The following is a 25,644-nucleotide window of genomic DNA, read 5'->3' as shown; positions in this document are numbered from 1 at the left end:
ACTTGAGATGTACCTTCAGCTCCTGTCCTTTCTCCTTTGTTAGCTTCTGGCACTTGCCTGGTGCCAGAAGCAGGTGAGTGCCACAGAAACAATTTCACTTGCAGCACGCTGGCTCACTGTGCAAGTGGTGGCTTTTGGCCTCTGCCTGATGGCCAGCAGGCATTTTCAGTGTGCTAGCAATACCTCTCATACACCGTGTCCCAGCTGCTGGGTGCTGCGTCTTTACCTCTGAGAACAAGCAACTGCTGCTACAAATAGTGGTTGCTGTGCAGTCCCCGGGTACTTGGCAATTGGGACTGTTGCTTTCTAACCAGAGGGGATCAGGAGGAGATGGACAGGTCTTCAAAACCACAGAAACAAACTGGAGATTCTCATGGATGACATCATGAGCAGTGAACAACTATATGGAGGCAAATGTGTTTGGTTTGGTTTGGTTAAGCACATCTTTTTGTACTTGACCTTGGGCAGAATATTTGCTGGACAAGTGTTTTATTTTACAGGAAGTAAATTGTTGCTTAGATGCTATACTGACGTGAAATAAGTTAAATAAGTTTCCACAGGGTTGGGGGGGATAAGTATGTTGGTTTTCTTCTTTTGACTACACTTTCAGCGTATTCTAGCCAGATGTCCTTCTTGTCATTGTCCTGCTCAGGCAGGGCCATAGTCTCCATTTCTGAGAAGTGTTTATTCAGTCTGTTAGCTTTTAGACTGGGTGCCATGTCTTTAGGATAGCCTTGCTTTCTGAGACTAATGTCTTATTTTTGTTATTGCTAGGGCTGCTTCTTGATCGTTTTTGTTGTTTTGACTGCCCTGAACTTGGGGGCTACTGACAACTTCTTGAGGCTAGAGAACTGTGTTGCTTTTAGCCAGTTCTCCTTGTTCATTTTAGCAGCAGACTCTTTCTAACTTCTCACTTCATGCTTTTCCAGCTACAGCAAATTGTATCTGACTGCCCTTCGCATTTCTGACAGTCATGTTCCTTCTGTTTATAACTTTGAGCCATCATAATTAGGTGGGTTTTGGAAAGTTATGCTAACTTCATTCCCAGTGGACTTTAAAGAAAATATAGCCTTGAGATATTAGCGTGTTCTGACCTATTTAACGTATTTAAAATACCGTAGTTTGTGATGGTATACAGTTTATTTTCTCCCTGCGGGCTAATAGATGTGCTAATTTTCTCCCTGAATCTACAGAAGTATTTATTCTGTAGTGTGAATGTATTCTGATATATTATGAATTAGTGAAAATCTTAAACTAATCCTTCTTAGTAGTTATTATATCTGAATATAATTGCCACATATGTATCTGAATAAAAAATACAGACACAGCTTTAAGTTTCAGTGTTAACAGGTAAATAGCATGTTTTAATGAAATACTTTTTTTTGTAAACTGGAAGAAGTACTGAGGAGAAGGAAAGGTGTTGCTTGTTACACAGGAAAGCAGTTGGATGTGTGAAGATGTCTAAAGTTCTTGCGTTCTTTTACCTCTAAATGTTATTTTGAATTTTACACTTTATTCTTTTTTTTTCTCCTAAAAGCTCTTTTCACCAGGTTAATAGATACCACATTTTGCTTTTCCTTCAGATTATTTGAAGAATTGTACGAAGATCATGGAGACACACTTTCTCTGCAATATGGAGGTTCTCAGCTTGTCCACAGAGTAAAAACCTATAGAAAGATAGCTCCATGGACTCAGCATTCCAAAGACATTATGCAGACACTCTCAAGATATTATAGTAATGCTTTCTCAGGTAAATTTAATTTTAAGTCCTTTCTTTTAAGCTGTTATTTAGAAAACATCATGGGATGCTTCAATAATCAGTACTATGACCTTATGGCAGAGATTCTCTATACTGTGATTTCCAAATAATTTGGTAAAATCTGATGGATATCAAATGGATATTATGATTTGATGGAATCTTTATAGCATATCTCATTCAAATGTGTGCTGTATCATGTAACCTCATTTGGTAAAGTTAATGAACTGATATAAGAACTGTTTAGTAAATGTACACAGGTAGCATTGAAACTGCCAGTGCAGTGACATTTGCAGCTCCACAGAGGAGCAGGTAGCTATTACAGAGCCATTAAAGTGATGGAGAGAATGGCTTCAAAAAATAATAGGACACTGGCTAATATAAATTCTATGCACAAGTAGAATGCTGCAAATGGAATACTTCTCAGGATGGAATTTGGTATTTTGTATAGCATGTGATACTCCTGGGGACCGTCATGTGGGATATAGCTTGTGGGATTTCTGGGGAAAGCAAGCTCTGATGCACATAATTGTTACGCATAAATAGAAACTACTAATTATTAAATCTGTGGTAGAAAAGGCAAATAAAATTGAATTAAAAAACCAAGTCCCACCAAGTAGATAAACTATTATTTAAAATAAATCAGTTGTAAAACATTAGCTTACTCCTTTACTGGCATGTGTCACTTATTCATACAGTTCTACTTGGCTATGGAAGACGTAAATGAAAAAAAAAAGCACCTTTGAAAAACACTGAGTCATATCTTATGCAAAAAGTTTTTAAAAATGCCTAGTGTTTTTAGAAGTTATGAGAAAGATCTAAAAGAACCATCAAGGCAGTAGGCACAAACTGGAACAGAGGAGGTTTCATCTAAACATGAGGAAGCACTTCTTCACTGTGGAGGTGACAGAGCACAGGCACAGGTTGCCCAGGGAGGTTGTGGAGTCTCCCCCCTTGGAAATCTTCAAAAGCTGCCTGAGCATGGCCCTGGGCAAGCAGCTCTGGGTATCCCTGCCTGAGCAGGGGGTTGGACCAGATGGCCTCCGGAAGTCCCTTACAACTCTAAATATTTTGTGTGATTCTGTGAACTCTGAAGCTGTTCATATTTATGGCAGACACTGAACTGGTTAGATGGAAGCTTTTGGAAAACAAGCTTTAGCAGAGTTCCAGATCATCATTTGAGGACTTGGTCTGCTTGCAAGTATAGTCAAAACTGCTGTTTTCATAATCAAAGAATTTGTTCTGAAACAGGTGTTACAAAAAAGGGGAGTGAATTTTTTCATTCTGCATTCTATCTTGTCACAAGAGCAAACTTGTAGCTGTGTACACAAACATGTTAGTCTTCACTGAAGTCAGTAGGACAACTGAAACTTTCGTAAAGTTTTTGCGCACTTTCACCAATTTACATATGTTTTTGGTATTTGATCTCATTTGAGCCAAATATTTTAGGTGCTTTATGCATTTCTTGTGTTTGAAGATGGTGTTGAAAAGCAATATTCTATTTTAATTACTGCATTTTTAATGTGAAATTTCAAATGATTAATTTCAGAGGTATGTAAAGGTTCACTCTCCAGCACTGCCTGTTGCTGTTCAAGCGGTATCTCCAGCTCTGTTACTCAGACAAACGAAGAGAGATGATTTTGTTCTTGAAGTTCTCAGAAAGCAGATGTAAAGGAAGGATTTTTAGAAGATTCTGATTTGCTATTCTGCTGTCATTATCCATCACATACCCGTTAAAATAAAAATAAAACTCTAAAAGCTATCCTGTTTGTGAGCCAGCACTTCTTTATGTTTCTGATGTGAGAAACTTCTTTTTAATCCTTATTATTTACCAGTAGTAAACAGGCACAGAAGGTTTTAGAAATCACAGAAAGTGACTTGCTTGAAGTCATACAGGGTATCAGATTCAGAACAAGATTACAAATGGCCTGCTAACAGTGCCTCCTAAATATGCCACTTAGCCACTCTTGCTTTGTTTATTTATGCTAAAAAATGTGATTATAAAAGTAATTTTCACTTTTTAAGAAGATGCTTTCCTCTGTTGACCCCAAAGCTCTTAGGATAATCACTTGTAATTAAGTTGTACAGATGAGAAAAAGTAAGACATGTAATGGTAAAGTGATTTGCCCAGAGATACTGATGCAGTAGATAAGACTTAGACTTCTAAGAAAGATAACTTCGAGTGCATCTAGACCCTATTTCTTCTGTGGCTTATCTTTCCTATAGGTTTTTTTGTATCTATAAATTTGTAGTATGTTGCCTATTTAATAGAAGAGTGCAGAATTAAAAAACATTCTCAAGATCAGTTTAGTAACTGAAGCATAGAAGAAAACCCAAGTTTTTCTTATAAAAACATGGGACAATGAATTTTAATATAACTTGAAAAAATCTTACAGGTTTAGGCAAAAATTCTGACCTTTTTTTTTCTCATGCTTCTTTTTAGCATGCACGTTTTTAAATGTAGCATTCGAAAAAAGTAGATGGTACAGTGTAGTTTGGGAATTCAGCTGTTGGAAGTACCCTGGCTATAAACAAATAAGTTGTACCAAAAATAAGAATGTCATCTAGCTAAGAATTACATGTTTCTTCAAAACCATTTCTGGCAGGTGTTCTGATTATCTGAATTCTAACATTTTTCTTTCGTTTGCAATTGAAAAATTAGGAAATGGTATTCCAAATAATACTCTTCTGGCTTTTATGCCTTTTAGAAAGTAAGGTGACATTACAGACTTCAATGCTGGAGTTGCAACATGCATAATAAGCTTCTGGAATCTGGAATAATCTGTTTATCCACAGACAGGACTGGACATAGTAAACCACCTTTTAGTGTTGTATGAAAATAAACTTAATTACTATACCCTTTTAGTCATGGGATGTTACAGTCCCAATTGTGTTGAATCTCTCATGATTTAGTAATTTGTCATGTAGTGCAGTTGCAAACTCAGATTGAGAGCGGTAGATTATTTTTGGCTAATTGAATTAAACATCCCCCTTCAGTTCCTGTTTTCTCAAATGGTCTTAAAATGTGCTAGTATACACGTACATTGCAGTATCTTTTGAAAAATCGGTGCAGTCTTTCTACTTGCTTGTATATAATTATAACATTCAGTGCTAACAATGAAGTAAGAAAACCTGTTTGCTCTCTTGTCTGCGCTCCGCAGTGCATTGACACATTCTTATTTATTTTTGAAAAGAGATTTTCCACCTAGATAAGAAAATTGATCTGAAAAGCTCAATATCCTGTGTTCTCTGGCTAGCGTGTCAAAGACAAAAGCTTTCATTATTTTCGTTCAAAATATATCATAAAATTGTTCAACCCTTGAAGTAAGACTGTAAAGAGTGGAAGGATTGTCTCGTTTCGAGTTAACTATCTGCTTCCCAAGTCTCATGCATATATGTTACCTATATTCAAATTAGGCGTTGAAAAGTAAAACAGTAGAAAGACATTTTCTGACAAATGTCTCATATTTCTACTTTATAGTTACAACTGTACAGCTGAAACACTAATGCAAAAGAGAGTTTGTGTCCTTTTGCAGAGTAACATTTAACAGCAGAGTCATTTGTTTGGTACAGAAGAAAAGTAAAAAAGCTTTAATGAACTGCTGCCATAGACCTTTTCATACAGGTGGTTAATTCAGTTGGTGTGGGTTTAGATTCAAGCTGTTTTTCACAGAACAAATTTCATTTTGTTTTATTTAATTTTAGCATCTGTCATATAAGTAGTGACATAGTTTGTTAATTGAATTATGTTGTTTCACTCTGATTTAGTTAACAATTTCAGAATACCTTCTGTTCGTGGGAGGTGAAACAATGGTAAATGAACAAAGGCACATCTCTGCCTTCAGTGTTTGCATATCACACCAGGTTTAACCTATTAACCAGTTAATTAATTTTGTCTTTGGGGTTCCTCCAGTTTCTGTGCTCAAGGTGGGAACTTCTCTGCTTTCTTGGATTTTGTTAAGCACTTTCTTTAAACCACTAAATAAATAATTTATCAGGAAAAAAGAATATATGTTATTGCTTTTGACATTTCCTTTCTTTTTATTAGTCAGTGTCCTTAACAAGTTTTTCTTTAAAAAAGATGTTTTTACTGAGTTTTCCATAGCTTTCTTGCATAGGTCCTGGTCTTCCTCATCCTCTGCTTGTACCTTCTTGTGCTGACTTAACACTGGTAGGTAGCCAAGCACCACACAGCTCTCTCGCTCCCTCTCCTCAACAGAGCAGGGGGAGAAAAATACTGTGAAAAAACTCATGGGTTGAGATAAGGACAAGGAGATGGTTCACCAATTACTGTCACAGGCAAAACAGACTCAGTGTAGGGAAGATTAAATTAATTTATTGCCAATTTGTAACAATAGAGAGCAATGAGAACTAAAAGCAAACTAAAAACACCTTCCACCCATAATCCACTTTCTTCTATGTCCTCCCATAGGCGGTGTGGGGAATGGGGAATGGGGACTGTGGTCAGTCCCTAACGCTTCATCTCCAGTGCTCCGTCATGGTCACTCTTTTCCCCTGCTCTGCTGAGGGCTCCTCCACGGGCTGCAGCGTGGAGATCTGCTCCGTGTGGGACCCATGGGCTGCAGGGGGACAGCCTGCTCCACCAGGGGCCTCTCCACAGGCCGCAGGGGAACTGCTGCTGCCTGCCTGGAGCACCTCCTGCCCTCCTCCTGCACTGGCCTTGGGGTCTGCAGGGCTGATTCTCAATCCTCACTCTCCCAGCTGCTGTCACACAGCAGGGTTTTTTCCCTTTCTTAAATCTGCTCTCCCAGAGGCCCAACCAGCATTGCTCACTGGCTCGGCTCTGGCCAGCAGCAGGAGGGCGCTTTTGGAGCCGGCTGGAGCTGGCTCTGCTCTGACATGGGGCTGCCGCTGGTCTCCTCTCACCCCTGCATTCCTCTCAACTACACCTTGCCATGTAAACCCAATACACTTTGTTAAACTGTGACACTGTCTTGCAGAAACAATATGTTCTGAAAGCCGTAAGGGCCTATGTATGCTTTGAGTATTACTGTGTAGAAGAGTTAGTAAGTTGATCCTCTTAAGAAAATAAAGAAGGTGAGCAGAAAGAAAGAAGGTAAAATAAGTATCTTTTTGCAAAGGTGCTCTGAAGGGACAATAAAAGTATCTGGAAGGAGTAGTGGAGAGAAAAGGAAGAAAAAGCCAGATTCCGGGTGAAAGGCCCTCTAAGTAGGGAGGGGATGTGGAGAAAGATCAAGGGTTTTCCCCTTTCTTTCACTTTTCCTGGTGCCCTGCCCCACTTCACCATGTGGCTGCTTAATACAGAAGATACCATATCCAAATATTGACCCCAACATGTGCACATTGCTGTGAAGTTTCATACTATTCTATAATCTTGCCACCAAATTTCTATATAGTGCTTCATTTGTCAGCTACTTGTGTGTCTGAATTCCCTGTAAAAACACTATACATTGCATGGGGGAAGAAGTGTTGACTGAAATGTTGGTGTCATACCATTGGTTTGTGGATTCTGTTATTTTACCTGCTTTTTGGTACACTGAGAATTCACAGTTTGTCTTTTTGATGCAGTGTGTTGCTAAAGGGACACTCATCTCTCATAATACTCTTTCTGAAACACGGAGAGAGCTGAAGGAGTAACACTGTCAGAGTGCCTCTCTAGTCTGAACTATTCCATGTCTGATGATTGCTGAAGTGCCAACAGAAGTGGAGATGAGAGCTTTCCACATGCTAATTCCTCAGGGCTTAAGTAGAGCTCAATTTCCACATATTCCCCCTTACCTGAAGATCTTTTCCATGTAAGCGTCCTCTGCTTCTCTACGTCTGCTTGCAAAGTTGTCGCCCTCACTGTTCACCATCCCCAAGCCCTCACCCGACTCCTGTATTTCCTCATATCTGTTACAACTCATCCTATCTGCAGCCAGGTAGTGAGGGAGATTTCAAAGATGTAGATGAACAACGTTTTTTGTCATGTTTCATCTGCAGTGGCCTGTAACTGCTGGATTTTGTATTTGCCTAATTAATTTAATAAGGCAAATGAAGCTTAGGTGACAGAAATTCATTTTTTGATAATTTCAGTCCAAAAGACCAAATCTTTAAAAGGTGTTTATAAAGTATAATAATTTTACTGACTGTTCTGGTTCAGAAAAACCCGAAGAATTCATAATTTTTGTCTGTGGAGGGAAATTTGTGCATTGTATTGGTTGTTGTCTAATCTCATGAAATTACTCTTCTGTTATTGAATGTTTGGTATCTGACTTCATAACAACCCCAGCTCCCTCAGCCGCTCCTCATCAGACTTGCTCTCTAGAACAAGTCTAAATGCATGCACACGTTTTGTGCATGCACATATATGCAGAGGTGGGCGACTGAGCTGCGGGATGAGATCTTACCTCTGCCAAGGCTGCAGGCAGAGCTTCTGCCTCGACCTTGTTAGAGAAGCCAAGGAAAGAGGCAGCGCTGGAACCAGCCCCACGTGCACTGCAGCGTGGCAGAAAGTCAGGTCTAAATGAAGTTTCGTTGTGCTGTTTGAGGCCCAGAGGTCCCTGTGGGAGTCTTAGGACATACGTGTGTGGTCTGTGAGGAGAAAATCTAAAAAATAAGCAGCTGTGCCTGAATGGGCTTGAGCTTTGCTGTGCCATTAAGTGTACCTCTTGTCTAACAGATGCAGACAGGCAAGACTCTATCAATCTGTTCCTGGGAGTATTCAAGCCTACGGAAGGGAAGCCTCATCTCTGGGAACTACCTACTGATTTTTATTTGCATCACAAGAACACCCTCGGTCTATCCCAGACCAGGCGAAGGTATTGTGATGTTCTGTTTTTTTATTTAGTGTTGCTCTAATAAATTTTAAAAATGCATGCTGCTAACCAAATAATTTGGTCAACTTGTTGAAAACTTGTTCTTTTAATTAACTACTGTTTTTTTACACTTTTACAAACACTTAACAAACAAAAAAAAACTTCGATTACCAGAAGCGTTGGACGTTGGTGTTTAGAAGGATTTGCTTTAATAAGTTAATTACCTGCTGTACTGAAAAAAGAAGTTTCATTTTGTATGAAATTGTCCTTTGGTGTGAAGTGCTTCATTGTGTTGCTGAAATACAGTTAGCAATGTCCTAGTAAACTGTACACAGGTGTGTTTTTGATGGCTGCATGTATTAAGTTGGTATTCTGCTGGGTATTTTTATGAGCGTAAACTTCGTGTATATTTTTGTCTAGTGCACTTAGTCTGCTGCTGTGCTTGCCAGGAAGCCCATCATTTTTTGCCTTCCTTTCAGCTATGTCTGGCCTATTTTGAAGACTTTTTTTCCTTCAATTGCATCCTATTGTAATTGCACAGTAATATACAGAAATAATAGAGATAAAGTTTAAAAACTTTAAAGTCATTTTTAGACTGATTGCTTTGGAATGTGGAATGATTTCATTAAGTAAATACTGTGTCTAAAAATATTTTTTCATTTTAATAATAAGGATAGTACTAGACTTTTTGCTACATACATTTTATGGATTTTGTTGTTTTGCATTTCTGTTCATTGTACAAGTCGTAAAGCTCTGTATCACTAATGGTGGATGCAAATATCTGCATTTAAATTTTTGTCTGGGGATGAGTCCAAGTGTTTAAACTGTGCATACAGTCCCTGTTGGCCGCTTGTTCCATTAACCCATCATTTAGGACAGTTCCTAAATTTTAGTCTTTTTCTCCTGTCTCCCGAGGCTTCTGTTGAGGCTAGCTCCTATCAGCCATGTAACTGAGTGCTAGTTCAGACATGAAATATGCAACATTCATTTTGTTGCTTACTCGTTCTGGACATTATTGTATGTCAAAATGAATTCATCTGAACAAAATGACATCTCCATGTAATAAGCAGATAGCAAAAAAAAAAAAACACACCTCTTCTGAATAGTTTTTGCTTGTTTCTACTGAACTATTTTGCAAGGTCTTCAGATAACTTCTTCCTGCCTCTCTGTTAGATTCCTTGGATAGAGCAGCAAAGGAAATAATGAAAACAAGGATATAGAAAGAGAATGAAGATGTTCCCTGTCATTGAAACCTCCTAAGACTGTCTCTGCTTTTCCTATATTGTATTTGTCTCTGCATCAGAAAACAAAACAAAAAAAAAGATTTCATAATGATTTTCATGCATTACTTTTATATAATTTGTGATTCACATGAAAAGACAGTGAAGACGGAAAGGAAGACTTTCTTTTGTCTTTTTTACTTAAAATTTTTACTTAAATTTTTTACTTGTCATTTGTGCAAGCAGCAAGACTGGGTATGTCTACATAGATTCTGAAGGCAAGGATTCTGAAAAACTGTCTTGCTAGCATGGCCTGATATAGTACTTTATCAAGAGATGGGACTGTCAGATGTAACTCATCGTTTTCTGTTTAGGACATTCACAGTTGTTGGAACTGAAATACATTGCCCTACCTGTTTTACACCATTTGTGAAGTCCCACTAACAAACCTCTCCCTGGGCATGGGAATACACCCATTGCTTCTGCTCCAGATAGCTACACTGACATCAGTAGGAGATAACTGCTACGTAATACTCTGATTACAGCCCTTTAACATCATGAATACACATATATTTGAAATAAAATCAATGAAGATATGTAAATATGTTTTCATTCAAAGTAATGAAATAATAGAAATTGTCAGAGTAATTTAGAGAAAATTTTGAAGTATGTTTGAGAAGAGAAAATCAAAATATGTAAATATGAAAGATAAAGCATGCTTTATTTTAGGAATGCTATTTCCTTTGGTTTTTGTTGTTGTTGTTTTGTTCTTTTCAGAAATATTGAATAAACTTCCAGCAGGCCATGTTTTTTTTGCTATTAGTTATGCCAACATATCATTCTCAGACTTGAGACAGCTGTCACATTAAAATCTATTTCTATGTGTAGAAGTCAGCTGCTTTGAAAATCTTCTGGTTTTATTTATTTATTGTCATTTACCTTCATTTCTTCATACTGTTTTCCTAAATTATGTGATCTAAATAACAAATGGTGGCTTTTTTTTTTTTTTAAATAAGAACAAGAAATATACATGTGAAGTATGCTTACTCCATGGCTTTGTATATTCTTCACTGATTTCTCCATATACCTTCTATATGTCATAGGAGATTAATTTTCAGTCCTATAGGTAGGGCAGATGTACTTTGTTCAATGGAACAAAACCTCTCCGCTCCCCATACCTGTGTTTCAGGTGTTCAGTCTTCGTGTGTTAAATTTCATGTCCTCAGAGCAAAGTTATAGAGTAGGGGCCTGTTGAGAGCATCTGTCCAAGGATAATTCTCTACTTCCTTCCACTTGATTATAAAGAAATGTTTACCAATGAGACTGTATCGTTAGGTAACTGTTAAGTGCAAATCCTTAGATTGGATGCAAGATGAGATCTTCTGTATCAATTCTGTCTGTATTTCCTGTACAGCTATACTTACTGGTGGACCACTGATGTGCTGAAGCATTTACCTCTTCCTTTTGATGAAGGTATGAACTCTATTTGCTCTTTCTCTACTGTAGATACTACAGTGTCTTATTTATCTGGGATACTGTGGAGGATATCTTATTAGGAATTGTCATCATAAAGGGAAATCAAATTATGGTGGTTGATAATGTGTATTTATTAAAGATGTGCTTTGCATTTCCTTCATATCATATTTTCTTGTCTTAGAGGGAATAAGACTGTAGAAAAATGCCTGGTAGGGTGGATACATAAATGGGCTACTGTTTACCTAGATTTTTGCAGAGACAATAACTGTTAGTAAAAGAGTATTTTTTTTCTTTTCCCCAGTGACATGTGCTGAAAACAGACGGAAGTTGACAGTGAAGAAATTCCACAAGTACGAAGAGGAAATTGATATCCATAATGAGTTTTTTCGGCCATATGAGTTGAGCAGTTTCGATGAGACCTTCTGCTTGGCAATGACCAATTCTACACGGTATATTTGGGATGTTTTGGGAGTGTAAATCTTGAACTGAAAATTGATTTGGTGTGAATTAATTATGCATTTGATTCATTTGCTTAAACCTAGATAACACGCCAAATTTTTTCTGAATCTTCAAATTTAGCCGAGTCTTAGAAACTAAACCATAATACTAAAATGGAAAATTAGTGCTGAAAAATTGTGTTAAGATAGCACTTAAATTTACAATTATTTTCCACTCTGGAGTGTGTAATATAAGGGCATTTGTAGTCTGAGTAATGGGTTTTCTTTGTGGACTCATCAGATCATGGAGGCTACCTTCAAAGCAATTGTTTTTTAATTGTTCTGCTTGCATTTTACTTTTTTTTTTTTTTTTTTTTAGCTCACCAGGTTCTCAGAGCTGGCTTGATAATTTTTTTGTTGGCAGCAACCAGATGGATATTCTAAGCATAATCTTAATCATGCTTTAGCTAATGATTTCCAGGCAGATTATGCTTCATGTAGCTTTTTGACCCAATTTCAGTGTTGGCAGCATTTTGAAAACAATGTATATGAGTCACAGAGCTTCATCAGTACAGGAGTATGCCATCGCTCTAGCCTCCTTGGCAAGTGGTAATGTTTGCAGCTGCTTCACAAGACCAAATGATGCTATGGAAAACTTTGTAAATATGTAGGGTTTTATGTGCACATGACCTTAACTTGTAATGACAAGGTTCTTTTCATGCATATATATATATTTTTTTTAATTCAATGGTAAATGTTAGAAGTAGTTCTTCCAGATTTCTTTTTTGTGTGTGTATGTGTGTGTGTTCAGTTTTGCTTATGGTGAGGTTTTCTTTTCTCTTTTGCCAGTGATTTTATGCCTAAGAATATGGGGATTGATCCAAGCCCATTTACTGTTCGTAAACCCGATGAAACTGGAAAATCAGTGCTGGCGTAAGTTAGAAATAGAAAATTTTGTTCTGGTTCAATAATAGCGAAATTGTAATGCAAATATATAAACACTGTGTTTATGTAGTATATTCTCTGTGACATGAGAAATAAAAAATCATTAATGGTATACTGTAGAAATGTATGCTTTGAAAATCATATCTAATTCATGATTTGTATTTGATTCTGGGAATTCTTTATTCAGATTGTTTAAGCTTTTCTATTTAAGTGAAACCCATACAGTAATTTTCTCTAGAATGAAGATACAGAAGTTGTTAAAATTTGATCATCTTTTGGTACTGGTGTCAACTTTGTATTCTCTGTTGGAGATGGACCGTATATCATTGTTGCCTTACAAGTAAATTTTGTATAAATAGAACATACCCTGAAACAGCCAGCATAGTTTTTGATCAAAAAAGTAAAAATGTTACAGAAAAACATTTATATAAAATTACGTAAAACAGTTCCACAACAGTTACCGGGACAAATGAATGTTTCATGTAGCTGCTTTTGCATTCTGGTCTCGCATCGTTACTTCATTTATTCCATCATTGCGTTTGATCTGCCATATCACATAAGAGCTGTGGGGACTCTTCCGGAACCACTTCATTCTCTCTTAGATACCTCATATCAAGGAAACCTTTTATCAGTAATGACTAAACCTGTGCCGTCACAATGTTGTAAGTTCTTCTGAAAACTTTGCGTTCTGTTACAAGCTATAAAATTTGACTGTCTCATAAATAACATCTGTCATGCCTTGACCCTGAGAGACGCACTGTCCATAAATGTTGAGCAGTCTATGCTTATCACTAGCAGAACCTGATTGCGTACAGATAACGTTCCCTGGGAATAAGCAGAAAGACTGTTTGATAGTTATACAATTCACCTCTTGTAAGAACTGTGCATGTTTTTGTGCTTTTGAAAAAAAGCTTTATTCTTCTCCTTTGGTATAGTGTCATATTTTGGACTAACTTCTGTCCAGATATACCATGAAATACTTAACCATTTTATATCTTTCGCAAGCTCTTTGCTTCAGGCTCTCCACTGTGACTTTGAGGGATTGTTACAAGATAGATAGCTGGACCAGAGCTATGATCCCTGGGTATTTCTCATAAGGCTTCCCATGCATTGGCTAGTGTCCTGGCATAAAATGTGGCTTCAGCCTTCCACCTTACCTTAGAGATATTTAGCCCTTTAGATGGGAAAGAGATTTTATTTCTAAATGCAGCAATGCATGCAGCAGTAAGTTATTCCTATTATTCCTTAACAACTTTCTAGTCTACAGGTCTTTCAAGCAGCTTCCAGAAAAAAAGTCTAGCCATTTGTCCTGCAATGCCCTTTCCAGGGTATAAACTTCTCCAGCATAGTCCAGGCAGGCAGTGAGATCTTCTGAGGACAGAATCCTGCCAGTGAGATGAGTTCCTCAGCACTTTCAGGGTTGTACATTTTGGATATAGTTCTATTCCCCTGCTCTTTCTATTACTACAATTTCATATTCCCCAACTTTTCCATTTAGGGAAATGATAGGAAATTTCTGCCTGACAGAGCAATCTGTCATTCTCAGTAAAGGAGTTTGTAGCTGAGTGTTATAATACTGAATTGTTAGCTTTGCCACGTCCAAGTTTTTCTTCTCTTTTCTCACCAATTTTTTCAATCTGTTCATTGTCAGATATCTTTCCGAGACACCTGTTTCAAGAGAAGTAATGGTCTAATGGATTTGAGTGCAAAAAAGTGGTTCATTTAATAAATATTTTTTTTTCCTATAGAGGCTATTTCACAATATAAAAAAATAAATAACATGATGGTATCATCACTTTTCTTAGGTCACAAACAACCTTATTTGTAGTATGGTAATACTGACATCAGTAAATTCATAAATTTATCAGTAGAGTTGTCTGTTTTTCCTGACATGTGGCACATGTGCCTCAGTGTCCTTATTGGGTCATGGTACCAGAATTACATTTGTTTCTTCATATGCCAGACTTTTGCAGTACAATGTCCACCTCTCTGATTCCTCCACCGTACTGGAGGCATTTTGGCAGATGCTGGTACTTGGCTCTTGACCAGCTCTGTAGAAAAAGGAAAATAATGACTTACTCATGTCTAGATAACTTCATAATAAGTTTCTCCAGAATAAGTGGAGTTTTATTTTTTGTTTTATAGGGCTGCTAGATGTGGTTTCTTTGTCCTGCATTTTTTCAGCATCTTCTGATTTATTATGACATTTCTGGAGGATTTGATAATCTGTTTTCATCTGTCAGTGTTCTGGTCCCTTAGAACAGTTAGATGTTGGCCTTCTCCCGTGTGTGTGTTGGGGGTGGGATGGGGATATCACTCTTACTAGTGTTTGGCTACTTGCTTCATTCTTCAGCTTTCCTAAGAACTTCTTTTCCTGTGACCTTCACCTCATTTTGAAAGCAGGGAAGATAACTTCCTTAACTTTCTCTAAAGAGAATAGAGTATGTCTTCGTAACTTTATGTAAATTTCTGTCTAAAGAGATGTCAGTCTCTGCCGAGTCAGAAATTAAACGTACCTCTATTGTTTTTTCCCCCCTAACACATTTGTTCCAGCTTTAAGAGTTCTTCTCATGTATTAATGTCCTTGGGGTGGGGCAGAGGGTGCTCTCAGATCAAGAACCTTTGGGAGGACTCTTTCGCTTGTTTATTTGTATAACTAAAGTACAAAAGTTTAGCTAATTCACCACAGGGTTAATTCACTGTAAGAGTTTGACTGCAAAGGTACAGCTATATGACAGTCATGGAGTGCTCCACTAAAGCTCAAGAGGCACTGGAGACTTCCATGCCTTTGCTGATGAGAACACTAGAGCTGCAACCTGAAATACCATTTGCATTTTCATCCAACTGCATGTTGTTGTCAAAGCCTCTTAGTGTGCTTCTGTCTTTCTTTAGGGTCTTCCCGTAGGGTAAGTCACCTGCAATGTTAGAGTATGTATAGACGGTCACCTGAACAAGGAGAAGGTGTTAATCCCTGTTTCCAGAACTGATCTATCTATAAACACATTCACTACCTGCCTTCCAATCCCTCTTCCTCCAGACTCCCTGAAAGACTGTGACAGATTCTGAGAGGAAAGGGCACACTCAGTCAGTAGGAAAAGACACAGAGGATGTAAGGGTGCAGTTTCTGATGGGTTAAGTAATGCATACCTTTCAGAGCTTGTACAGTTAAACCCAGTGTTAGTTTCCTAAAATATAGATGCTGCGCCTTACAATAAGGCATCTCTTTATGGTGACTAAAATTTTCAACATCAGAAATACATGCCCCATAAGGAATTGCTGAGGGGGAACTGAATTGAGGGGAAGAGGTATGGAGAAGAAAGGGGAAAAAAATGACGTTATGATTAAGGGGCCTGAGAATAAGAAAGTTAGCAAAGTGGATAATATTAATCAGCAAGTAAAACCTTTTCCCAGAATAAAATCAAACATGTTAATGTCTCAATGAATTTTTGTGTGTGTGTGTATATATACATACTAATATGACAGTATGGGGGAAAGATTTAAATAGAGAGCCAGGGAATTGGTGCGGAAAAGCTGTCTTAATCCAGTGAGATCTCTTTAAATGCTCTGGAATAAGAAGAGATTGATGAAAAACAAAACAATTAGGGGATTCAAAACGTGAGCAACAAGTTGCTCCAGAGGATAGAACTTCTCTTTTCCCCCAGTAAGGTAGTAATCAAAATTAGGAATTTTAAGTACTTGCTATTAATATCTTTCTGATTTCCTAAATACACACTACCTTTCATAGGAACAAAAGTAATAGAGAAGAAACTGTGCTGCAGCGCAAAACTGCTGCTAGTGCTCCGCCACCCCCAAGTGAGGAGGCAGTGTCAAGCAGTTCTGAAGATGATTCTGGGACAGACAAAGAAGATGAAGGAGCTGTTTCTCAGCGTTCTACTCCAGTAAAGGTGACTGATACAGGAGATAACACAAAAATCACAGAGGTAAGAAATCATTGTGGTGGGCAAAAAAGCTAACCATGAACTTCAAGTTCACATTTCCTTAAAAAAATGTTTTTATAAACAGTAAATATTACAGAACAATCAGAAGTAAAACACAGAGAAATTAAGAGAAAAAGGTCTCCAGCATTAGCAAAGCTGGTTATAAAACTTTGCTATTCTCATTTTCATTTAAGAGTCTTCAGTTACACTGCACATTTCACACAGCTTGAAGTGGAAAATAACATACATAAGGAAAGGAAAACAATGTTTAAAACCTATGGCATTTGAAAGGGACTCAGGTCAGGTGTAGTCCATAATACTATGTATAAAATATATCTATGTTAGTGTGGTAGTTCAAAGCAGTAGTGCACTTTGGATCATCATCCCTTACTATGCTTTAGCTCACATTTTGGTACAGATCCGAGGTCCCGAGACCTCAGACCACCACTTTCATTTAGAAATCTCCTCCTTTTGAATGATGGTACTTGCTCATGTGGGTATTACTGTAAATTAATGTTCAATCTGACTAAATTTCACCCTGATTTATCTGTGGAGTTTTAAATTGTTTCCTAATGAAGTTCTCTGAATTGTCAAAAACAATAGAACAAAACTAATTCTAAAAATGACTGTTATCATTTTGTCACATTGGTCCTATGGTGACTGTTAACTCCAGGGTTGAAGACAGTGGCAGGATAATAGGTGCAATTGTGCATGCAAAGTATTGAGTACGCTTCAACACTGAGACCTAAGATATATTTTTTTAGATTTTTAAGATGCTTATATGAACAATGAATGCATGTAAACACAAAATATGATTTAAGTTAATATTGAATATTAATAACTTACAATTGAGTGAAATATTCTGATTTTTATTAATGCACGTGAAGAAATGTTTTCCATTTTATTGCACCTTTTCATGCATCAAATTTTAGTCATAATTTGCATTGCTAATTTTCATCATTGCTTATTAAAATTGCAGTGCTGAAAAGGATTACCTATTCAGTTAGGCTGTGTTAGCAATTAACTTGCGTTATCATTAATGTCTCTGCCTGCTATTGTAAATTTGTTTATCCTCTTCAAAACTACAAAGCCTGTATTAGATGCATTATTTTTTTAGGGCATAATGTTTATGGAAGCTTTTTGTTCAGAAGTCAAACATAAATTAGTAATCTTAAAGACTGTGTTACCCATTAGATTTTAATACATTCACCAGCTGATCTTCATTTAGCTTCGGAAGAGTTGTTTTTCCATTACTAGGCTAAGGAGAACATCAAATACAGGTTTTTCAAGAAAAGTTTTGAAATTATTCTTCTGGCAGTGGCAATTATTTGTTGTTTCAATACTTGTAGTTAAAAAGTTTAAAAAGAAGACCTATAATGGAGAGTTTCAAAGCTTGATGGCTGAACGTAATAACCTAACAAGAAGCAAAACAACAGTGAAAAGATGATAACCTATCTAGTTGATTAAATAAGTGTCTATTTTCTAGAACTGGTAAATCATAAAAATATTCCAGACATACTTTTCAGTTAAGCTTAAATTAGAAGAAACTTTAATGAAGACTGCACTTAAAAGCATAAGCTTAAAAATATTCTATTATGTGTCTCTGTTAGCTAAATTGACAATATACTAACACTCTAGCCAGTGTCAGTCTGCACTTTACTGTTTTCTCATTTGTGAAAATGGATTGTATATTATAGTGTTCAAAAATACCAGAAGTTTGGATGAAAAGCAGCAGCTTGTGGTGTTTTTGTGTGTGAAGGAGCTGATATCTGTAAGCTTATATTTTTAGGTGCATTTTTGAGTATATATTGTTATTGCAGAACAGTTGGATGTTTGGTCAGGAATTTGAATTTTGGTATTTTTTACATCAGCAATTGTAAAGCAGAGAATTGTATGGGGGGGATGGGGGGATGTGGAACCAGCTAGTTCCTTCCTATTCATACTTCCCAGAAGTTAATAATAAAAATCTTCTATTCTCCTGATCAGGACATACCTTTCTGAAGAGCTTCTTTGACTCTGTTTTTTTTTTTTTTTGAACTAAAAGAAAGCTATTTTTATAGTTGACAGTCTTGCAATTGCATGTGCCTTATCAGTAACCCCTCAGTTCAACACTGACATACTAAGTACTGTATGTGCATTGGCTCCTTATTATAGCTGACAGATGTGATTGTGTAACTTATAAAATAAAAATAGTTTTCTATTTTACTGAAGATTGTAATTATTTCACAATTGACAGAAGGAAATGTGAAAGCAACTTCTGAACTAACATGTTTTTTTCTTTGTTAAATCTCAACACAGAACAGAATTTAATACGTACATCTTTATATGCCCTATAAATATAAATTATTTTCCTGATTATGTTGTTTTCTCTGATGTAAATCTTTCAAAAATCCTTTACTTTCTTGTTGAACAAATGTCTTGAAGAATTTTTTTACTAAATGATTTTATTTAAAGAAAACTTCCTAACATTACTATGTATATGAGAAACTTGTTTGGTTTTGCCAGAACTTTTAAAATTATTTTCAGATTTAGAAATAACTCTTTTTGAAAGCAAAGTTGTGTTTGTTTGTTGTTACAGTATCCTTGGTCTGAATCTTTGTTCTTACTATGTTCCAGAATGTAGTTCAGTCCACCAAAGATGTGTATGGAGTTAATCTTTCAGATGTTCCTTCAGAAGATGATCTCAAAATATACACAAGGTGAGATAAGTTTCCAGCTGTAATCATTAAAAGATAACTGAAGCTAGTTAAATACAGCTTGCCAAAAGGGCTTCTTTGAAGCTTATTTAAATTATAAATTTTAGGCATATTTGGATGTATCCAAATACTGTACTACTTTTTAAAATCAAACCATTTTCAGATGTCTGTGTCAACTCTAAATTCAGTGGCAGTAATGCATATGTCTCCAAATGCAAAATTTGGAACTTAAATCAAATGAAAGATACTTTGATAGAAATACCTGTTACTAAATATATTCCTAGCAATTAATAGGCAAATTCCATATTAGGAGTGGTTCCTTGGTTCTAAACTATGTAGTCTGTGATTTTTCCTTTTTTTCTTTCAAATACTAAATTACACTAATGCAAATTGATCAGAATTTAATCAGCCTTTTCTATAAACATGTATACAAAAGAACAGAAGTGTGTTTTTTAACATATCTTATTCATAGAGTTATGTGCTAACTGTACATTTTACTTGAATGTAAATAGTTGTGTGACTTTTGATGCCTAAGGAAAAATGTTTTTCTGACTAATAGAAATTTTTTTTATTGAAACATCTTGACTATTCAAGCTTGAAATACAAAATAGTGTAATTTATAGGGAGACTTTGAGGCCATTGCTAAATCTGATATAGGCTCTGGACAGTAAAGTTGAGAAAATACAGGAAGCAGGTAGCAGCACACTCTAGGGGCATGGATATTCAGGTGACAGGTATTTCTACTGTAAATTTCAGGAGAGGACAGAAGAGACTTTGGCTGTTGGCATTACCAAAGTTGCATGAAATAACAGCACACAAATATATGTGGTGTGTGGGTTTACATGTGCTTGTGTTTATAAATCTATATGCACAGCATGAAATGTAGTGTGTGTAATAATGTGCTCTTGCATACTTCATTTTGAACTGCATCGTGCTGCCACTGGTTTGTAATAATTGGTTTCATGAACTCGAACCATACGTACAGGAAATGAGAGTGAGGTACAGCATATTGCAAGACAGAATACAGCTCTTCAGGTGGCCCAGCAAGTTCCCACTCAGTTCCTGCACTTTGTTGTAAACTGCTACAATGTGAGGCAGCATGCTGCACAGCATGTGCAGTCGCTTCTCAGGAGCTGCTGGCTTACTGTGAGCAGTTGGAGGTAAGAGCTGGTGTGCAGGCATCAAGGTGTCACCTCCCAGCTCCAACTAAATTGTAGCAGCTACAAAAACTTCTGCTTTTATTTCAAGGGTAACTTGGACTTTTGTCCTGTATAGGTCAGTTGTTACCACTCCTGCAGGAGTCATGAACTGCCAACTCCCACAGAGCAATGAGCAAATTAGTAATGTGCTTCTCCAACAAAAGGGAGTGACTTGTGTTGTATCAGGAACACTTGTTTCTGAATCACCATAACCCCATACAGGGCACTAGTTGTGTGATGCCATTGTTTAAAAAATGTGTGTTTAAGCTATTCTCACATTCATTCCTCAGTATTACAGAATAGTATCACTAGGATAGTTACAGTTGCAGATGAACTGAAACTAGAACTGAACTGAAAAGTTACTTATACAACTCCCTGGTTAAGGACATCATTTCCCCAGTGGCAGTCTTTTTCTTTGAAAGCTAGTCAGAATAATGGGAATTCAGTACCAGAGATCAGTTGGAGAAACTTGAAGGCAAATTGAAGACCCTGTAACTTCCTAAAGGCTTGGAATGCTGTTGCCAAGAGAGCAATTGCTTATGCAAGACACCAGGAGTGCAAATCAATTATATTAGCTTAACAAACCCGTGTTTCAAACACCTGCTTGACTGTAGAATTAACGGGGTTTGAAAAGGGTTCAAGAAAACTACACGTCATCTCAGATAAACATCGTGTGTATACTGAACTGAATACTTGGGAGGCATGCACTGAAATGAGCTTGTGTGTATTTGTTTTCTAATGTGTAATAGCAGTGACTATCTAGTATTTGAATCATCTTTAATTTGTGATGGATATTCTAATTCACTTTGATCTTTTATGGTTTGATGATATGTTATGTCTTAGTTCATTAATCCTGACTATTAATTATCCTCTTAAACATTTTAAGGAAAAAACAGTAATTTTCTTTTTATTTAAAAACTATTTTTTTGTTAACTTTTGTTTAGGGGTAGCTACTTCTCTTGCACTCTTTTGTGCTTTGCAATTCCTGTTTCTAGCTATTTCTTATGTACGGTGTAATTTGAAGATGGTTCACTTGATACAGGTTGAGGACGATGTTTCTCGTTACCTCTGATGAAGTTTTTAACTTCATATCTCTAACTTCAGTTCTTTACTTTAATCACTAGAAGATGGGTGCCAATTTGCCAAGTATCCTTTGCTATATAAGTTAGTTGCAGTTATTTTGGAAATGGCCGGGTGTGGTGTTTTCACACTGATGGCTGGCAGAGCTCCACCACACCACTGTTTCACGCTCCCTCCTCAGAAGAGCAAGAGGAGAAAACATGATGAAAAAGACTCTTGGGCTGAGATAAGGACAGGGAGATCGCTCCATAGTTACCCTCATAGGTAAAACACTCAGCATAGGGAGATTTGTGTAATTTAATGCATATTGCTAAGAACACACTGGAGCAAACTAAAAACACCTTCCTTCCCATTCACTCCCGTCTACCTCTTTTCCCCCGAGCAGTGCAGGGGAACGGGGAATGGGGGCTGTGGTCAGTCCCTAATGCTTCATCTCCACCGCTCCTTCACGGTCACTCTCTGCTCCTCCTGCTCCACCGGGGGCTCCTCCACGGGCTGCAGCGTGGAGATCTGCTCCCTGTGGGACCCATGGGCTGCAGGGGGACAGCCTGCTCCACCAGGGGCCTCTCCACAGGCCGCAGGGGAACTGCTGCTCCGTGCCTGGAGCACCTCCTGCCCTCCTGCTGCACTGACCTGGGGGTCTGCAGGGCTGCTTCTCTCACACTTGCTCACTCCTCTCTCCCAGCTGCTGTTGTGCAGCAGTTTGGTTTTTTTCCCTTCCTTCAATCTGCTCTCCCAGAGGCCCATCCAGTGTCACTCCCTGGCTCTGCTCTGGCCAGCGGCGGGTCCCTTTTGGAGCCATCTGGAGCTGGCTCTGATCTGAGATGGGGCAGCTGCTGGGCTCTGCCTCACAGAGGCCACCCCTGCAGCCCCCTGCTACCAAAACCTTGCCACATAAACCCAATGCAGCCAGTGCTGATTGTTGTCTACTGCAAGCTACTTTGTGCAGATGAGCATTTTACAATTTTTCAGGCTGGACCAACATTTATATTATTACAGTAATACTGTAAACTCCATGGGGGCTTTGAAACTCCCCATTCATATCCTGTTCAAGACCAAAAAAGCTTGCATTTATTTCATTTCCCTCAAGGAATGCAGATTTTAAAAATACAACAGTTACAGAGTCTTACGTCTTTTATATAACATGACATAGGGCTATTTATGGTCTGATGTGCTCATTTATGTGGAAAGTATAGATTTTACGTACATCCTTTATTATAATGTACATCATTTGAGAATAGCAGCAATTTATTTCACAGTATGATTATAGTTCTTACTTCAAATCTCCTTCTATTATTATAATGACGGAAATAGAGATAGAAGATCCTGGCTCTACTTGACATTGTTGGACATGTTGCATATTTTTGTCTTTGTTAGCATCAGTTTCTTACTCTCCGAGGACTCACAGATATAAAGTACCTCAGATTAAGTTACTAACTGATACATATAAAGTATATATGCAAATGCAAATGAAAAATAATTTGAATCTGTTCATTGCATTTTCACTGATGGCTGAGATAGTCTGTGTTAATTCTCATCAAAATAGGAATAAATTGAGGATGTATACTGCAGATCAGCTGTGCATGGTATCTTACTGAAGTCTGGTATCTTACTGATGTCTTACTTGTAATGATTTGGGCCTTGTATGTTTCAGAACATTGGATAATTTGAAGCAATTAATGAAAATACTTACACCTTTAGTTTGTCCTTATTTGTGTTCAGATAAACATTTTTTTTCACTTTGGTTCAATAGCAGACTCCCGCGCTAGAAGATAGTTAACTATTTCCTCTGATAATTCTCCTATCTAGAAATGTAATGTTGTATTTTTCTGATGCTTTTAGTTCTAAAGTATAGAATCTGAATGGAACAGAAAGAAAAGCCACAATCAGTTGTTTGGGAATGTATTATTCCATTGTCTTCTGGATACTATTCCTTGTAATTGCTTTTGCACTGTTTATTGCCCCCTGCTAAAATGAAGTAAATATTTCTGAAATAGAGCAATAAACCTATTTTTAAGTTAAATGGCAGTTTACTATTTAAAAACAAACTCTGCCTTAGAAAATTGAATTAAGATCACAACTAACATTGACTTCCATCTTCAGTAGCACAGTTTTAGAGAGTGAACAAATTGAGTTCAAATGTGAGTTAAGTACACACTCATATATTTGAAACCCTTTGACTTGTCTTATTAGACTAGGAATTAACTTTTCTTCTCTATTTCCTTCCAATTGATTACCAAGAGGAAAAAAAAAAAAGGACAAAAAAAAACCTACAGTATTTTACATCTTTGGTGTCTTCCAGCAAACGTTTGGAGATGGGGAAATTCTCCCAAAAGGTTGTGCTTGTGAACTGGACCGACACCATTTCACCTGAATGGACTAGACTGAGTTTGTCTGAGGGCTGACTTAAATCTAAAACTTGAGGGATTTTCTGTCTCTTGTGTTGACTTTTGCCATAGGTTACCCAACTGACTGATTGCTTTGGAGAAGACATAGGAGGTGACTGTTGAGGGCTGTTTTGTAGGAGCAGAGGCCTGTTTCTGCCCCTTGAATTCCTACGTGATTATTAATTCAATAGGCAAACTTTTTTCAAGCTAAAAGAAGCTGCTGAGTATTCACATGCACCTGTTGTGAGGTTTTAAAACTCCCTCTTATTTACCACGGGGTAGGTTTTCATCAGTGACTTGCATATTTTTACTTAAAGACTCATTGTTTGTGTCACTTTCTTTCATCTGTTGAAGTTCTGGGGGATAGTTCATTCATTTTCTTCAATGTACTCTCCTCTCTTCTGGTTTTCACAGATTTGTTCAGCTGGGACAGAGTCAACATAAACCAGACAAGAGCAGCCAGCAATTTTGCTCAAAACTCCATTTGGATAGAGTTATAAATTTGTAAGTATTCTTTTTCTTTTAGTCTTTTTGTATTTACTTTTGTCATTAGACCTAAAAAATTATCTGGTAAATTTGATGTTAGAGAGACATACTTCTGTTGAGGATTCAGTACATAGCGTGAAGAATCAGGTTCATACTTCTCCCCTGTAACTTAGTGCATTTTTGTTGTTGTTTTTTAACTTGTTTATTTTTTAGGTTTTGTTGTGTCAAAATTTTTGCATTCTAAATTCTTAGCATTCATGATTTATCACTACATAAAATGCTGAAGTTATTGAGTATATGCTTGGTTATACAATTGCTTTTGAAAAAGGTAGCTTGAAAGAGGTTGGTTGACGTATATTCGCTTCATAAAAAACTTTCAAAATTGTAATTCAGAGTTTAGTGTGCAGTAACCTTGAGTTTATTTGTCCTAAGAAAGCTACAAATGCCCTGTATTTATTTTAATGTGCATTTAAGTAGTCTTGGGAGGTCAAATGGGATATTTTTCTATTTTTATTTTTCTGATGGACGGTCCAGTGCTGGGAAGAGTAGGGAGGAATGGATTCCTGCTTTGTTTTGAACACTCAATGCCTATCTGTGTCACTGAAGTCAGAGGATCTGTGCTAGCTTAAATCACTATGCCGTGCATTTCAACAAAAGAGCATGTTGAGTCTGCATAAATGTTATGTGAGCAATTAAAATCCACGACATTTTCCTCAGGAAAGGGAAAATCAAGGTTGAAATGCTTCCTGTCAACAAAACACTGCTTGAATACTTTAATCCCAAAAGATTCATATGGGGGCCGTATTCAACAAAGCCAGACAATTGAGGTAGGATGGTAGGAGTATCACTCTGTAGGGATATCTGCTATATGGAATAACTTCTATGTATTCTTTTTTACTTCTAATTTTCCGTTAAGCTGAAAAATAAAATTCAAGTTATAATAGGTGCACCTTTTTAATTTACACTGAAATAAGGAATGTAACTGTTTGTGATTATGGATTGATTATCCCTGTACAAGAATGTCCTCTAGTGATAGGACAGATCCTTTGAATCTTTTCTTAATACTAAAAACACTGGATCATGGTGTTATTCAAGAATCATACTATTATTGATGCAGGTCTTGACATTTAGATGATCAGCTCCTAAATTCCCAGTTGAAATCTCCCTGTACTGCAAGCTGCTTAAAGTTTTACCATGGCAGACTTTTACTTGCTTTTGTTTCTGAGTACGTGATCTCTTGCCTGA

The 25,644-nt window shown here is 37.1% G+C and overlaps 1 protein-coding gene across 2 annotated transcripts in view; it reads left to right on the top strand.

Annotated features, from left to right (window-relative positions):
* The window catches only part of FIG4 (FIG4 phosphoinositide 5-phosphatase), a 70,064-nt gene that overhangs the window by 28,427 nt on the left and 15,993 nt on the right, over positions 1 to 25,644 (top strand). For both annotated transcript variants that reach the window (XM_080586902.1, XM_080586903.1), the window contains exons 15-22: positions 1,584 to 1,750; positions 8,400 to 8,538; positions 11,170 to 11,228; positions 11,533 to 11,680; positions 12,518 to 12,601; positions 16,359 to 16,554; positions 19,168 to 19,250; positions 24,328 to 24,417. In XM_080586902.1, coding sequence (XP_080443028.1) covers positions 1,584 to 1,750; positions 8,400 to 8,538; positions 11,170 to 11,228; positions 11,533 to 11,680; positions 12,518 to 12,601; positions 16,359 to 16,554; positions 19,168 to 19,250; positions 24,328 to 24,417 — 966 coding nt within the window. The remainder of the gene's footprint in view (positions 1 to 1,583; positions 1,751 to 8,399; positions 8,539 to 11,169; positions 11,229 to 11,532; positions 11,681 to 12,517; positions 12,602 to 16,358; positions 16,555 to 19,167; positions 19,251 to 24,327; positions 24,418 to 25,644) is intronic.

This window comes from Anser brachyrhynchus (assembly GCF_964034855.1).
Source record: "Anser brachyrhynchus genome assembly, chromosome: 3".
In the NCBI taxonomy this organism is placed as follows: Eukaryota; Metazoa; Chordata; class Aves; order Anseriformes; family Anatidae; genus Anser; species Anser brachyrhynchus.
The sequence above is the reverse complement of the archived record's forward strand: the minus strand, read 5'-3'. Positions and strand labels throughout refer to the sequence as shown.